The sequence below is a fragment of the Gracilinanus agilis genome, chromosome 5, assembly GCF_016433145.1.
Source record: "Gracilinanus agilis isolate LMUSP501 chromosome 5, AgileGrace, whole genome shotgun sequence".
NCBI classification, from domain to species: Eukaryota; Metazoa; Chordata; class Mammalia; order Didelphimorphia; family Didelphidae; genus Gracilinanus; species Gracilinanus agilis.
Genome location: NC_058134.1, coordinates 58,542,816 through 58,557,770, shown reverse-complemented (window position 1 = coordinate 58,557,770; position 14,955 = coordinate 58,542,816). Strand labels below are relative to the sequence as shown.

The window sequence follows — 14,955 nt, the reverse complement described above, 5'->3', positions numbered from 1 at the left end:
AACAGTCTCCATGATCATGAGTTTCTTGGAGATGAGTTTACCTAGTGATACGTTTCTCCTGGTTGGAGTGTAGATGATGGTCAAGTCAAGCCAAGCCAAATGGAGCAGCTAGCTTGGGGCATGAAACCAAATCAAAGATACCAAAATGATTGCAGCTGGGTGAGAAGTGAGGGAATGTCTGAGGACATACCAAAGACATGTCTTCTTTATAGCCTTAAAAATGGCATGGAAAACATTAGCCATTGGGTCAGAGAACATCCACTGACTACCACCTTCCAAAATCTCCTAGCTAGTCAGAATAAAACTTATCATCATCTTGTTCTTATTCTTTCAATGAATCAGCAAAACAAGCAGGCATTTATTAAGAGCCTAGGAAGTATCAAGCACTGTGATGGGTTCTCTGTATAAATTTGGCATTTCCTTTGAACTGGGCATATAACCCAATACTGCACTCACCAAGAAAAAAAAACATTTACTACCTTTCATATCAACTATAAATCCTGAATCATAGCATTAAAATTCAGAGAGGCATAGAAATAATTTAGTCTGGTGAGTTCATGAGAGTAAAAATAGTAAAAAATATAGTAAAAAAAAAAAACTTCCAGTAAAGGCAAAGGAAAACTTACCTTCATTAACAAAATCAAACAGGGTTCCCCAGTCAGCCAAAATTCTGTCCTGTGCTATTACAGGGGTTTCCTCAATGATTTATGTAGAGGAAAATCAACTAAGTCACACAAATCTTTCCACAACAATCCTATGCTTTATAAATTATATGCTCAGAGAGGTGTACTGGTAAATGTTTAACAATCAACTCTCTGGAAGAAAAAAAATGTGCCCAGGACATACTTTATAAAGTTTAATCTACATTATTAACATTTCTTTCTTTTTTAACATTTCTCTTTTCTTGTCTAGACAACAAAACAGTAAATCAAGCCCTGATTTGTAGTGTTTGTCTCTTTATGAGGTGCAAATTTCAGACCATTCAAAAAAAGATGCATCTTCCTGTGATCTCTTCATTAGGTTTGCGCCTGAATTTGGAGAAGAACACACTCTTCACTTGGGCCAATCAGGCACCAAGGAGTTTTGAGGAGTAAGTTTTCAAAGACATCCCTTTTCAAAGAGTTGACAAAGAGTATCCACCCCTCAAATAAGTCTTTAAAGGTCAAAAACTACCCAATTTTAAAATTGAAATGTAGAAGGTCTCTCTTGTCTGACATGTAGCAAAAATATTTGTAAGAATATGGAGAAGAGAGAAGTCATGCTTTATCCATTTTCTGAAGATAATCCCTGATTGTCTGATGGACATGATCTCTCCCCACTCTGAACACCCAAAGCAGCCCTTTATAGTAATTAGCTATGTTACATAAAATGGAAAAATTACTTTTGCGAATTTGTTTCTCCCATACATACACCCTAGAAGGTAATTTCATTAAGAGCAAAATAAGTCTTATAATCTTTGTTGCATCTAGCGTCATATCATGTCTTGCAAATATACAAAATATTAATGAGAAGAAAATGACTTAATAGACATAAATACAAAAAGCTGTATGATAAAAAATAACTTAGAAAATATGTGATACTTCTCACAACTCTGACTGGAGGGACAATTCATACCCAAGCAATGAATAATATTTATCCTAAAAGATTAAAAAACGGACAATTTAAATTGCATGAAGTTCAAAAGCTTCCCTCCTTCCAAACAAAATAAATGCGATTGGAATTAAAAGGAAAATGATTGAGTCAGGAGGTAAAATTTTATATGAAATTTCTCTGGTCTACATTTCATATCCAAGATACTAAAATGATTTATGCAAGTAGATAAGAAAAGCTCTGATAGAAAATTACACAATATATACGTGATTAAAGGACAATTCTCAAGTGAAGAAAAACCATCAACAACCATATAAAAATGTTCCATATTAAGAGTAATGAGAGAAAAGCCAATTAAAATAACATCTCATCACATGCATATCAAATTGAAAAAGAATACAAAAGAGGAAAATGATAAATGTTGGATGAGGTATGGGGAAAACAGATCCATTAAACCATGGTTGATGGATCTGTGAAATGGCTTAACCACTCTGGAAAATGATTCGTTGCTATGTCCCCCAAACGACTAAGCTATCCATCCTTTTAAACTTCCAATAGGTATATACCTAAAGGAGGTCAAGGGGAGAGGAAAAGGATCCATCTCTGCATGAATATTTATAACAGCATTGTTTGTTGTATCAAAGAAGTAGAAAAAATAGATGTCCATCAACATAGGACTAGCTGAGCAAATTGTGGTATAATGACACATTGGAATATATTTGTGCCATAAGAAATGATGAATATGATGGATTAAAAAAAACATGTTAAAACAGATACAAAATGAAATGAACAGATCCTGGAGAACAATTTATATAATGACAACATTAACAATGTGAAGGAAAATTGCTTTGAAAATCCTCAGAACCCTAAAAGCAATACAAACAATAATGATTTCAAAAGACTAATGAAGAAATGTGCCTCCTACCTCTTGATAAGGAACTAATTGACTAGAGATGTGGAATAACATATACATTTCCACAAATATTCATTATTTTCCTTTATATTATAGCACTGTGCATATATGTTATAAAAGAGAGACTTTACTCATGTGTGTGAAGAGATAGGAATTAGAGGGGTAGGGTAGGGTGATGGATAGTGATATGTACTCCAAAAAAGGAATATCAATAAAGCATTTTTAAAAATTCACAGGACACAAAAAGGGTGTAGAATTTTGTTACTATCTTGGTTAAATTATATATATATATGTACATATATAAACACATATATATTTAAAGAACAAGCAATCTTTTAGAGAAATGAATAATTTCTCATATCCTCTTTTACATCCTTTTTATATTAAAACATTTATTAGTTATGATTGATAAGTTCAGAATAAAAAAGATATTTTAAAAGAAAAAGATGATTCAAATATCCATACTCTTTGACTCAGATGTTACTGCTTAGCATATAAACAAAGGATATCAAAAGTAGAAAGAAATGCTCTACATACATAAAAATATTCTTAATAGTTTATTTTGTAGTATTGAAGAACTGGAATCAAAGTAAATTTCCATTTCTTAGGAAAGAGCTAAATAAGTTGTGTTGCATGAATATCATGGAACAATATTACAATGTCATAAGAAATGACAAATAAGAAGACAGAGAATCTTTTAAAGACATGAATTGATGCCATGTAAGCAGGACCAGTAAGACAATATACACCATGACTACAACAATGCTATAAAAAGAAAAAAAAAAGAAATTGTGTTACATTATAATAACTAAAGTTTACCCTAGAAAGATGAGATTGCGTTCCTCCCTCTCTTCACTAGAGGATTTTATTAATTTCATGCTGCGTTTAGTTCTTCGCTACTCTCAAAAGTGGTACTTTATTTTGGAGCCTGGATATGAACATGGTATATACTGTCAGACCTAGTTATATGTTGGTTAATTTTGTGGGGCTACTTTTTTATTTTGTCTTCTTCCCCTGCCACCCTTTCTTCTTTTTTATTACAAGATACAACTCTCTGGAAATGGGGAAATGGAGGGATATATCTAGAATTCAAGGTTCTATCAACACAAATGATACCTATCCAAAAAGATAAATGCCAGAGCTGTCTTTCACTCTGCTCTGATGTGAAAGACCTAATAATTAAATGACTGAAATTAAATATCCCATAAAGAGCAATGAAGAAGCATGTGGTGGGCATGAGCAGCCTATAACATATGAGAATGAGGAATTATTAAGATTAACAGCAAAAAAAGGCTATTATTTAGACCAAAAAAAAAAAAGATATGTGGGTTATTTGGCAATAGTAAAAAATAGCCATTGGACAGAATGTCTTTCCCATTTGCAGTCAAATAATGTCAAGAGAACATCGAGAAGACTGATAGTACCAGAAGCAACTAGGTAGTTCAGTGGATTAAGAGCCAGGTCTAGAGATGGGAGGTTCTGGGTTCGAACCTGGCTTCAGGTTCTCCCCAGCTGTGAGCCTGGGCAAGTCATTTAGGTCCCATTGCCTATCCTCTTTTATATAACTATATAACTATATGACTATATATGTATATATATATATATATTCCAGGAATGAAATGGTGGTTCTCCACATTGTTAACGTTATCACCAAAATTGAGAACATCACATATCAATCAAATTTTTGGCCATCATGACAAGTACTAATGGCCATTCAGTCATTGATGTGGGGGGTACATTGCCCTATTATTACATATCCCTCCCCCTTATTAAGGTGAGGTCATTCAACATTGGTAATAATGTGAAATATATTTTGTGTCTGCCAGTAAGAGCTTGATCATGAATGTCTTCTGCTCCAATCAGTGGAACTTGATCAGTTAAGCTGCTTCACAATGGAAGATTTAGTTTTATTTTTTAATTTCATCTTTTGACTGCAGCCTGGAACAGATTTCATTTGGCAACCAAATAGCAGACTGCTGACCTATAAGGCCTTTTGGGTTTTAAGAGATTACTCGTTATAAAAACAAATGAGCTGAAATGTAGTATTTTCTTTTTTCTTGTGATAACCAGACCTAGTGAGAAATGACAGGAAAATGATAAAGAATAGTAGAAGAGAATACACATTGCTATCATGTTAAAACCAGATTTTATTGCATTTCTATAAAATTTGAAGTGGTTATAGTTTGTAGTTTCTGAGAAAGGCATGAATTTTTTTACATTAAAGATGTTGCAGTAGACATACATGGATACATATGTATATGTGTATATGCATGTATATATACACACATACTCACACATATCTGTCTGAAAACAATGTAGTGCATTTCAATTATAATAGATATTTTTATTAGAGGGGCAGAGATCAGGATAATTTCTTAGAATGAATTCAGTAGTTCCTACCTTTAAAATACTAAGAGTTTGAGCATTTTGGAAAACTGAAAGACATTCAAGTAAAACTAAGTTTTAACCTTCACATTTATAAGAACACAATACCATAGTGCAAAATCTGAATAAGTTAATAAAGTGAAATGATGGCTTATTTTTACCTAAAATACAAAATAATTAATTTACAAATCACTACATAGTGCATAGAAAATTATGAAACAAGGTCACAGAAATTAATTTAAAAGGAAACTTGATAATCCCAGCAAAGGCTTTATATTTTAATGTTATGCTCATATATAGCCAACAGTAAAAGGGAAAGCCAACCAAGTATCAATCCAAAGTTCTGCAGGAGAAACATCAACCAGGGTCGCTGAGTTTGAACGTGAGTCATTTCAGGAAGCTAAAAAAAGAATAAAGAAGAATGAGCTCCAGATATATTCATGGCTGGGAAAGAAAGTTTGATGGGAAAAAATGAGAAACTGTGTTGTTCAAGATTTAGTAACCTTTCAGATTCTTGATCCAGTTACCATAATTAATTAAATTAGAAGGGTAGAAGCAATTATATCGCAACAAAGAGCCGGGAGAAGCATCCATAAGCTCCAAGTCAAAAGGAATATCACTAATAATATGTAGTTTCCAAATTAAAAACAACTCTCAAATAGTCTCATTTTCATTGTTTTAATATTCCCAATCTAAATTGGAAAAAAAGTATATTTACTTAGAAGAAAATGAGTTTCTTTGGGGGTTTCTTAACTTCAAATTTGTGAAAAATCTATATAGGTTTAAACATATATAAAATCTGTATATGTATAAACATATATAAGTTTAAATATATGTACATATACAAATACATTAAAACATTCACATATACATTTAAAGTATATATATTCATCTGTACATATACATATAATTGTATTTCAATGTAATTGGTGTCCTTCACCATTCTATATATTTTTTTATTCATTGAAAAACATTATTCTATATTCTTTACCTGCAACCAAAGAAGTCCATTATATGAACAAGATTTAAAAGCTCTTTTTAAGTGTTCTGTTGTTGTCTATTAAATAAATGAATTATACCAAGATGCTGGGCTGTCTTATCTTTCTAAAGAAATGCCTAAGGGAGTAACTCCTCTAGCTTTTTTAAGACCACAGAAGCATGACTGGATGAAGTTCTATTTTTCACACAGAAGCCAGTGCTGTTAGCTAGCCCACTTGTGAAATATTATCACCCATATATTTTTTTTAGATTCTTATCTTCTGTCTCAGAATCAATACTCTACAATGGTTCCAAGGCAGAAGAGTGGTAAGGGCTAGACAATGGGAATTGTCACTTGCCCAGGATCCCTCAGTTAGGTAGTATCTGAGACCTGGATTGATCCCAGGACTTCTTGTCTCTAGACTTGGCTCTCAATCCACTGAGTCACCTAGCTGCCCCCTATCACCCATATTTTGAGTGAAAAATTTCCCCAGGAACCTCTGTGAGACCAATCCCAACATGTGGCAGTCTTACATTAATTTCCAAAGAGATCTTGATTTGTAGGTCTGATTTTGTATGTTACTTTGATAAGTTCTTATTTCTATCAGAATGCAAGTTTTGGTTCAATGGAGATGGTGGCCTTCATATTCTCAAATTCAAATGTATTAGTAATAAAAATAGTAAAATGTGAGCTAGAGATAAACAAAGCCATTGAATTTATGATATTAGAAAATAGGGAGGCCTCTTTTGGAGTGTGGGCTGCCATTTATTCATGAAGTTTAATAATTTAGGAGATAATTTCATATCACGGAAATCTGTGATTCAAAACACTCTTATGGAAGAATTTAATAATGTCCCAAAGGCTCCTTATGGGATAGTTGAAAAATGCTGGATTTGTAGTGAGAAGACCTAGTTTCACAATCCAGGTCTCTTATCTGTAGGAACATAAATGGATCACTTAGTGTCTCTGGACCTCAGTTTTCTCATATATAAAATGAAAGAGCTAGACTAGGTGACTTCTATTTCTTTTAGATCTAAATTGATGACACTGTGTACCAGACATTAATCTGCTGGTTATCTGACTTAAACCTACCACCTAGTCTCTGTTTCTTTATTTGCCCAACTTTTCAATGATTGAACATGATATTGCAGGGAAAACCCAATTGGTCCACTGGCTATATATCTTTAATTAATAATTATTAACAGGCAATTTTAGAGTTTGAGTCCTTGAAAAGGACTTAGAGGTCATCGAGTCCAACCTCTTCATTTTATAAATAAGCACACCGAAGCCCAAAATGATTAAGGATCTTGTATATTACAAAAATTCTAGAAAAATGGACAAAAATAGGTACATTGTCATGTAGTTCCTTGAGTATTTATTTATTTGTCCCATGTAGATGGGTGTCAAAAAATTTCTGGTTAAAATTGTTGCTCCTATCTCCTTATGCCGACAGAACTTCCTTTCTTCAAGATTTTCTTCTAAGTAAATCTCCCTTCCCAAGAGACCTGGCTGATCATTACATTTTCAAGGAGGTACTCAATTTAAACTTCCTATAGGAAGCTTTACCATACTGAACTTCTCTCTGACTGCCATTCTTCTCTATCACCTCCATTCCAAGTCTGAGCAACTAGGGAAAACTAGAAACTGAGAACAGAAATGAAAGACACTAAAATTCACCATAAAAAGAATTCCCATATACTATTGCATTTATGGACCTGACTCAAATTGGCAAATGAGGTAGAGATTTCATTTGCCAAAGATAGGAAGGATGAAGAGGGACAGAGGTTAACAGAACTGTGCCATTAAATTCTTTTCTATAATTTATAACACATAATAGGCACTTAATGTACTACTAGACATCATAACAGAGAGTAAAATCTTTAGATAGTTAACAGAAATATTCATCTTTCTAGGCAAGGTCTATCTTAATTTGCATGGCCCTTTTGAACTTATAAATCCCACCCCTACCCCAACACTCTGTATATAAATCTGCTTTATAACAAGTTCCAAGTAGGCTGGTTTTGGAAAGGCCACTTGGCTCTTTTTAGCCTGGTTATGGACACACATACAAACCATAACAGCTCTTGGATGAATGCCAGAATACCAGAGAGCCCCACAGGAATTATGTCCCAGAGAGATACAAATATCCCACTGTCGAGCCAAAGCTCTAGCTATGTATGATTATACTGAGGCGATTTGTTCCCCCTCGAAGGAATCAGCTAATTTTGGAGACAAATGAAGATTCCAATTGTCTTCAGTTTTCAGGAAAAGGTATTTGAGGAGATTTTAGGTTTAGCCAGGAAAAATGAGTTGCAATTTTGTTTCATAACTTTTGATATAAGAACTGTTTGTAAAGTCATTGGACATCCTTCTTTCTCAGTATTTGAGAAATTGATGTAGAATGAAGAGGTAAATGGGATGAGCTAATGGACAGTTGATGTTTATCTTGAAAAATGGTCTTGGAAAGTTACTGAAAATGCTATTACCTAGAAGCATTGTCCAGGATTATTCTCATAAAAACCCTTCAGTTTTCTAGTTGAAACTTGGAAACATTCAAATTGGAGGTAATCTTGGAAGAATCAGCATGTATATCCTTTGCAGGGTTAGAGAGAATCATGGGAACTTCTTTTCCCATCTCCCCTCACTACTGAAGGCAAAGGTTTCTTTATCTTTTGTGTGTGTTTGCAAACCCCTTTGGCAATCTGGTGAAGTTTACGGAACCCTTCTATTAACGTTTTTAAATACATAAGATAACATATAAAGAATTACAAAAGAGACAAATTATATTGAAATACAGTTATTGAAATCCTTTTTTAAAAAAAATTAACTTCACAGACACCAGGTAAAGAAATCCTATCCTAAGGCTTCCCAACTTCCCCTCAAGATCAGGAAATGCTAGGACATGATGTTCTAGAGTTTTAACTTTCAAGAAAAATACAAGCTTTGCCAAAATATATCCAACAGACCTGCCAGTTCTCAAGTGTTTTACCCAAATTCTAAGTTTCAGTGCATTGATTAGAAATTCCATGAGGCATACCAGAGCCCACACGCAAAACATGACTTGTCTATTCATATGAGGCAAGTACTTTTAAAAAAATTATTATTTTTTTTAATGCTACAATCTGCACAATCGTCTGCTTGGGAAATGGGCTTTACTGTCCCAGTTGGAAACTTTAAAATATTGAACACTCTGTTAAAGGACCTCTATTCTAGTCTTGCTCTGATGACTAAACATAGAAAGGAGGTCAACTGGGTTTTCAGAAGCAATCATAGGGAAACATAAATTCTGGAAGTTTCTACCAAGAACTAAGGGGCCACAATTTTGTTTTGTTTTCAGTTTAGGAAATGTCCATTTCTGGTCATAAATTGGTAGAAGAGCACTACGTTTTAGTACTTGGGAGCTTGCCATATAATCTAGCGATAAAAAGGATGAGCTAAAAGACAGATGACAAAGCTTTCAGATGACCTGTGTGCCTTGTCACCCAAAGATCAACCCAGGTAAGAGTGGAGAAGATCATCTTGGGAAGATTGGCTACCAGGTAATTAATTCATTCATAATAATTCCAGTTCCATCTCCTACAGTATGGGGAGAAAGGAGAGGGAATTTGCACAAGTGCAGGGGTAGATAAAGCAGTCACATCAACCAAATCACAGACTCTTGAAGTACTAGGTCCAGATATTGAGAAACAGAAGTTACTGATTGCTAAAAAAAAGAAAAAGAAAAAGAAAAAAGAAATCCGAGTCCTCAATTTTTCTCCCTCACATGTACACTCAACAAAAATATCTAACTAAGAATACATAAGCAAGTAAGTCATTCCATAGAAATTTTTACTCTGTGGCACTTGTATGCATAAGCATCAGCATACACCTCTGGTTAGAGCCCAGGAAGACTGAGACTCAGACCCTACTTCTATAACGTACTATGTGACCTTTGACTGGACAGACACAGTCTCTTGGCACCCTGGGCAATTAGAGATGAGTTATCAATCTGTATTGGTGAAAATCTTTTCATACTGATTCTCTGAGTCTAACGACAAAAACACCGAAATGACACACCAATGAAACACATTTAAAAAATCGTATGCCCTATAGAACCCAAGTTCAGGGGTCAACAGTAACTCATGAAATAGATAAAATGTCTCAATTGAGAGTTAACTTCGTAGCTCCCAGACTTCCTGTAACATTCTCCCAGGCATTCTTTCTTTAAGATTTCATGAGTTCTGTTCTCAAACTGAGTCTGCTCTTCACTCATGCCCCTGCAAAACTGTTGCAACTGAATTGCATTCGATATTCAATCTTTCCTCTATGTGACAGATTTATCTAAGGATCCCTGATTTTACTAAGTTTCAGATTTTTATTTTTTTGCCAAGTGATGCTTCCTCTCTTCAGTTCCATCTGTAATTTGAACAAAGGCTGATTTCCTGTTTTGTTTTGTTTTAATATATCCTTATGGATCTAATATGGAATATGCCAAGATTTACCTTCTGTTTGACTTGTTAGTGTGTCTCAGAAAAAATGCACAGACAGCATTTGATTCTTTCACATTTGGGCATCATTTGGCAAATGTTATAATGCTTATATTAATTTATTGAAAATACTTGGAGATGGATTTTATGAAGGAAAATCTTCAAAATATGCCTGTCATCATAATATCCTTAGATTTGTCATCCGTTTTTCAGGAAGGGGAGCTTTTTTTCTATTGAAAAAGTCCATATGTGACAAATGATTCCTTCCTGACCATATGTTGTGAAGTAGGGGTAGCCACCACAGCTGTGCACATAAAATCCAGGCATGTAATTGGTTTAGATGGGCCAGGTGAACATTAAAGATTGCTCAACCTAGAGAATACTCCTAGGGAAATTCAGGGAGCAGATATTTGTTGAACTGAGCAGGCTATCTGGCAGCATGTTCTCAGAGGTTGCCTTCATTTCATCCCCATTTGGGAATACTTCAATTTTGTCTTTGCAAAATGGGCCACTTCTGAACGCCAAGTAGGGATTTTTTTTTTGCTTGTTCAGATTCCTTTTTAGTATGCAAATCTACAATTACTTGTGTAATCTGATACATTCACAAGTTGAACAATGAGTCCTCTATACTGTAAGTTACCATCTACTTTTGTTCTTAGCAGGAGAAGAAAAAATTGCAGTCTCCTTTGGGGAAGACTCATTATAGCTATGCATTTTCTTCATGCAGGGCTTTGCTTTTTTTCTCTACCCCACCCACACATTCCCTTTGGGGGAAAAAAAAAGTACATTTTGAGTGACTGTGGTATTTGCTAGAGGTAACAGACTGATAGCCCTGGAAACTTAAGTCTTATTTATCCCCAGAACAGGTGGCTATAGTACAAGCCTTCTCCACAGTCCACCCACGAATGTACCCACACTTTTTTCCTTCCTTTCTTCGAGGGCCGATCACTGCTAAAAAGTCAGGGGAATTGTTATTTTTCTAGGATGCCAAACATCTGGAGCAAAAGCAAAAAATTCAATTAATCTTCTAGATGCCTCCTAATATCCAAATGTTTGGTGTAGTAGAGCCAAGTCATACAGATGCTTTTTATTCTTCTTGTCCAGATGTTTTCTGAAGGCATATTTGATGGTAAGGAAATGTTATCTTGATTATCTAAGAATGCCTAAGAGAGGGGAGGTTCAAATGGAATATCTTTCTGAACTATAGATATAGCTCAAATGATTCAGAGTAAATTACTAAAGCATAGAGGATTCCACGCTAAGAGAGTTCTCTAAGAGAGCTGCCAGAGTCCTCACCTTGTTTAGCTTATGAGCTAGACATTATTATCAAACCAAGATTTTGTGCATGTGAGACCGACAGGCATACAGATGAAAGGGGAAAACATTCACCTGAATGTTCTTCTTCCCCATAGGGTACCAAGAACTGACATGGTTGATGACCTCATTCAATTTTATAAGTTGTCAGGTTTAGCCTGACTCCACCTTGGCTGTGCCCATTGGATTGTACTCCGTATTTCCCAGTTGTGAAGAATTTTATGTCTAGCATAGGAAGTTTACCTACTAACTTGAAGTTCATACCAATAATGGTTTAATAATTATAATATAATAAATATACATAATATAATTTTAAAACACATAATATATATAATAGATAAGTTATAAAATAAGTTTATAATAACTTAACCCTTACTGAAAAAGATTTAAAAAGTTGCCATGGTTTTAACCAAAAGACAATAGGCAATTCCTTTTTACTTAATCTTGCTCCAGTTATACAACAAAATTCTGGTAAAGGAGAACAACGTGTATTGGGTAGGCTGAATCAATCTGCCCTCTTCTGAAAGCTTAAAAAATGGAAGAAGGAAGGGAGGAGGTGGAGAGAGATGAAAAGAGAGAGAGAGAGAGAGAGAGAGAGAGAGAGAGAGACTTTCATCTGCACTTTTTTAAAGGTGTATCTTAAAATCTCTTTGCTCTTCCATTAGATGACAATTTAGATAAATACATCTACTCTTTTTTCTACTACATAAAAAAAATCACAATTTAGTTTTTAAATCAAGAAACATTTATTAACCTCTAGTATGTACTAAGCATTGTAATAAGCTCCAGAGAAACAAAGACAGAAATAAATAGCCCTTTATACACAAGGAGCTGACATTCTACTGAGAGTGGGGAGGGAGATATAATATATTCATAAATAAGTAAATACAAATAAATACAAAATCATTTGGGTTCTAACAACTAGGGGAATCAGAAAAAGATTCTTGAAGAAAAGTGACACTGAAACTAAACAATGCATGAAGCAGGTGGAATTGGTGGGGATAGGGACATTTCAGCCATTGGAGACAGCCATCTTAAAGGCATGAATAGAGAAGATGGAATGCAATGTGCAGAAAACTGAACAAAAGTCAGCCAGATGGAGCCTAGAATTTATGAAAGGTATAATCATTTAGGAAATATAGCCTGGAGGCAGACTGGGAAGGTATCTAAATTCTAAGGACTTTAAGTTTAAGGTTTCCACATATCTGGATCATGAGTCTATAACTATGATGGGGACTGCAAGAAGAAATTGGATGAAAGGAAGCAGAAGGGTATGAATTAAGAGCTAATGAGTTCACTGACTCTAAGAGGTATCACTCCTTATGATGAAATCATCATCATCATCATTTTATTTTAAAATCTCAGTGCTATACATTTAGATCCTTGGTCTTTTCTTTTGTCATGATTTTTCAGTAGACCAATAATTCTTAAATTGTCTCTTCTGAATCTATTTTCCAGGTCTGTTGTTTTATCAGTGAGGTGTTTCAGATTTTCCTCAATTTTTTCATTCTTCTAATTTTGTTTTATAGACTTTTGCTGCCTTGTGAAGTCATTTGCTTCTAGTTGTTGGAGTCTAATTTTTAAAGACTGAATTTCATCCCTGATTTTTTGGTCATCCTTTTCCTTTTGGTCTGTTTTTCTTTGGCTTTGCCTCATTTTCAAGATTGTCAATTCTGGCTTTTAAGGTACTCTTTTTTTGTTTTATTTCACCTATTTTGCTTTTTAAGTTATTTTCCCAATTTTCTTCAGCCTCTCTTAATTGTTTTTTGAATTGTGTTTTGACTTCTTCCAAAGCCTATGTCCAATTTGCTGGAGTCTCTGAGTTTTTGTTTGGCGTTCCTTGGTCCTCCTCTATTCCATTTGTTCTTTCTTCATTACCTGGATAGAAACTGAATTGTAATTTCTTTTTTCTTTTTCTGTTGTTTACTCATATTTTTTCCTTCTTTCCCTCCAATCATTGGCTATAATTTTGTTCCTCTGTTTATTTGCTGGATGTGTGGGTTTGTGCTAGTCTATCCTAAAGGGACTTCTTCTCTGCTCTGCTGATTGACTAGATTAGGCTGATGGAATATTAATGAGCCCTGAGACTAGATCTTTTCCAGCTCTCAGCAGAAGCTGAAAGTGAAGGTGAAGATGAAGGTGTGGAGGTTGAAGGTAGTTACCTTTGTCCTCCTCTCTATTCCTTTCTGCCAGCCACCTCCCTGCCAGTTGCCTGGACAGAGCCCTGGGCTTCCTGTGGTGGTAACAAGGCACTCTGTCTCAGTTGTAGCCTTCACCCTGGGATCCCAGTCAACTGGATTCTTGCCACAAGTCTCAGAGCAGTAGGTGGGGGAGGGGTGTTGGAGACTGAGCTTCCCTGCCCTCTGAAGGATTCTGATCTAACTATTGATAGATAGTTAGATGATATTAAACCTGCAAGCTCATCTGCAGTGCTGGATGTGCCCTGAGGCCAAAACCTCCAGAGGCAGAGGCCCAAGATGGAGAGTAGTGACTTAAACCTGTGACCAGGCTACCCTCTTCTCTGCCCCTCTCCTCCAGCTACTCAGAGCCCTGAACCTTGTGTAAATGTTGTAGCAAGCAAGGCACTCCAGGCAGAGCTCTCACCCTGAGATCCCAGCAACCATCTGAGTCTCAGCACAGTAGGTAGGGGAAGGGTCCTGGGACCTTCTTTCTTTTTCTTAAACCTGAGAATTCAAACTTCTCTGCATATCTCTTAAGTTGAATCAGGCACAAGGGTCTGCCACCTCTGTCCTGTCGTTGGATTTGGTTTTCTGTCCCCCTCGAAACACTTCGTTTTTGATTGGTATGGAAGAATTTTCACAGAGAACTCAACTTTTGCTGCTTCTAACCCTCCATCTTGACTCTGCCCTCCTAGATCCTTGGTCTTTAAGTAAAAGTTCTAGAGGAAGCTTCTGGTCTAGGTCACTTCAAGGACTTGTACAGACATTCTTCATTTTACTGTACTACATAAATATTGTGGATTTTTTACAAATCGAAAGTTTATAGCATTTTCCAAAAGAATATGCTCCCATTGTGTCTCTATATTATATTTTCATAATTCTTACAATATTTAAAACCTTTTTGTTAATATTAAATATCTATTAAGGTGATCTGTAACCAGTGATCTTTGATATCAATATTGTAATTGTTCTGGGACTTAATCAATAAATGCTGTATTCTGACTGCCCCACTAACCGGTCATTCCTTTCCTTTCCCTCCTCTCCCCTCCCCTCCCCTTCCCTCCTCTCCTCTCCTCTCCTCTGCTCTGCTCTCCTCTCCTCTCCTCTCCTCTCTTCCCTTCCCTTCCC

General features: G+C 35.4%; 1 protein-coding gene across 1 annotated transcript in view; it reads right to left on the bottom strand.

Moving 5' to 3' along the window:
- Nucleotides 1-5,159: 5,159 nt before the first annotated feature.
- Nucleotides 5,160-14,955, bottom strand: part of SLC39A12 (solute carrier family 39 member 12) — a 119,491-nt gene continuing 109,695 nt past the window's right edge. Inside the window, exon 12 of the mRNA XM_044678361.1 lies at nucleotides 5,160-5,288. Coding sequence (XP_044534296.1) covers nucleotides 5,160-5,288 — 129 coding nt within the window. The remainder of the gene's footprint in view (nucleotides 5,289-14,955) is intronic.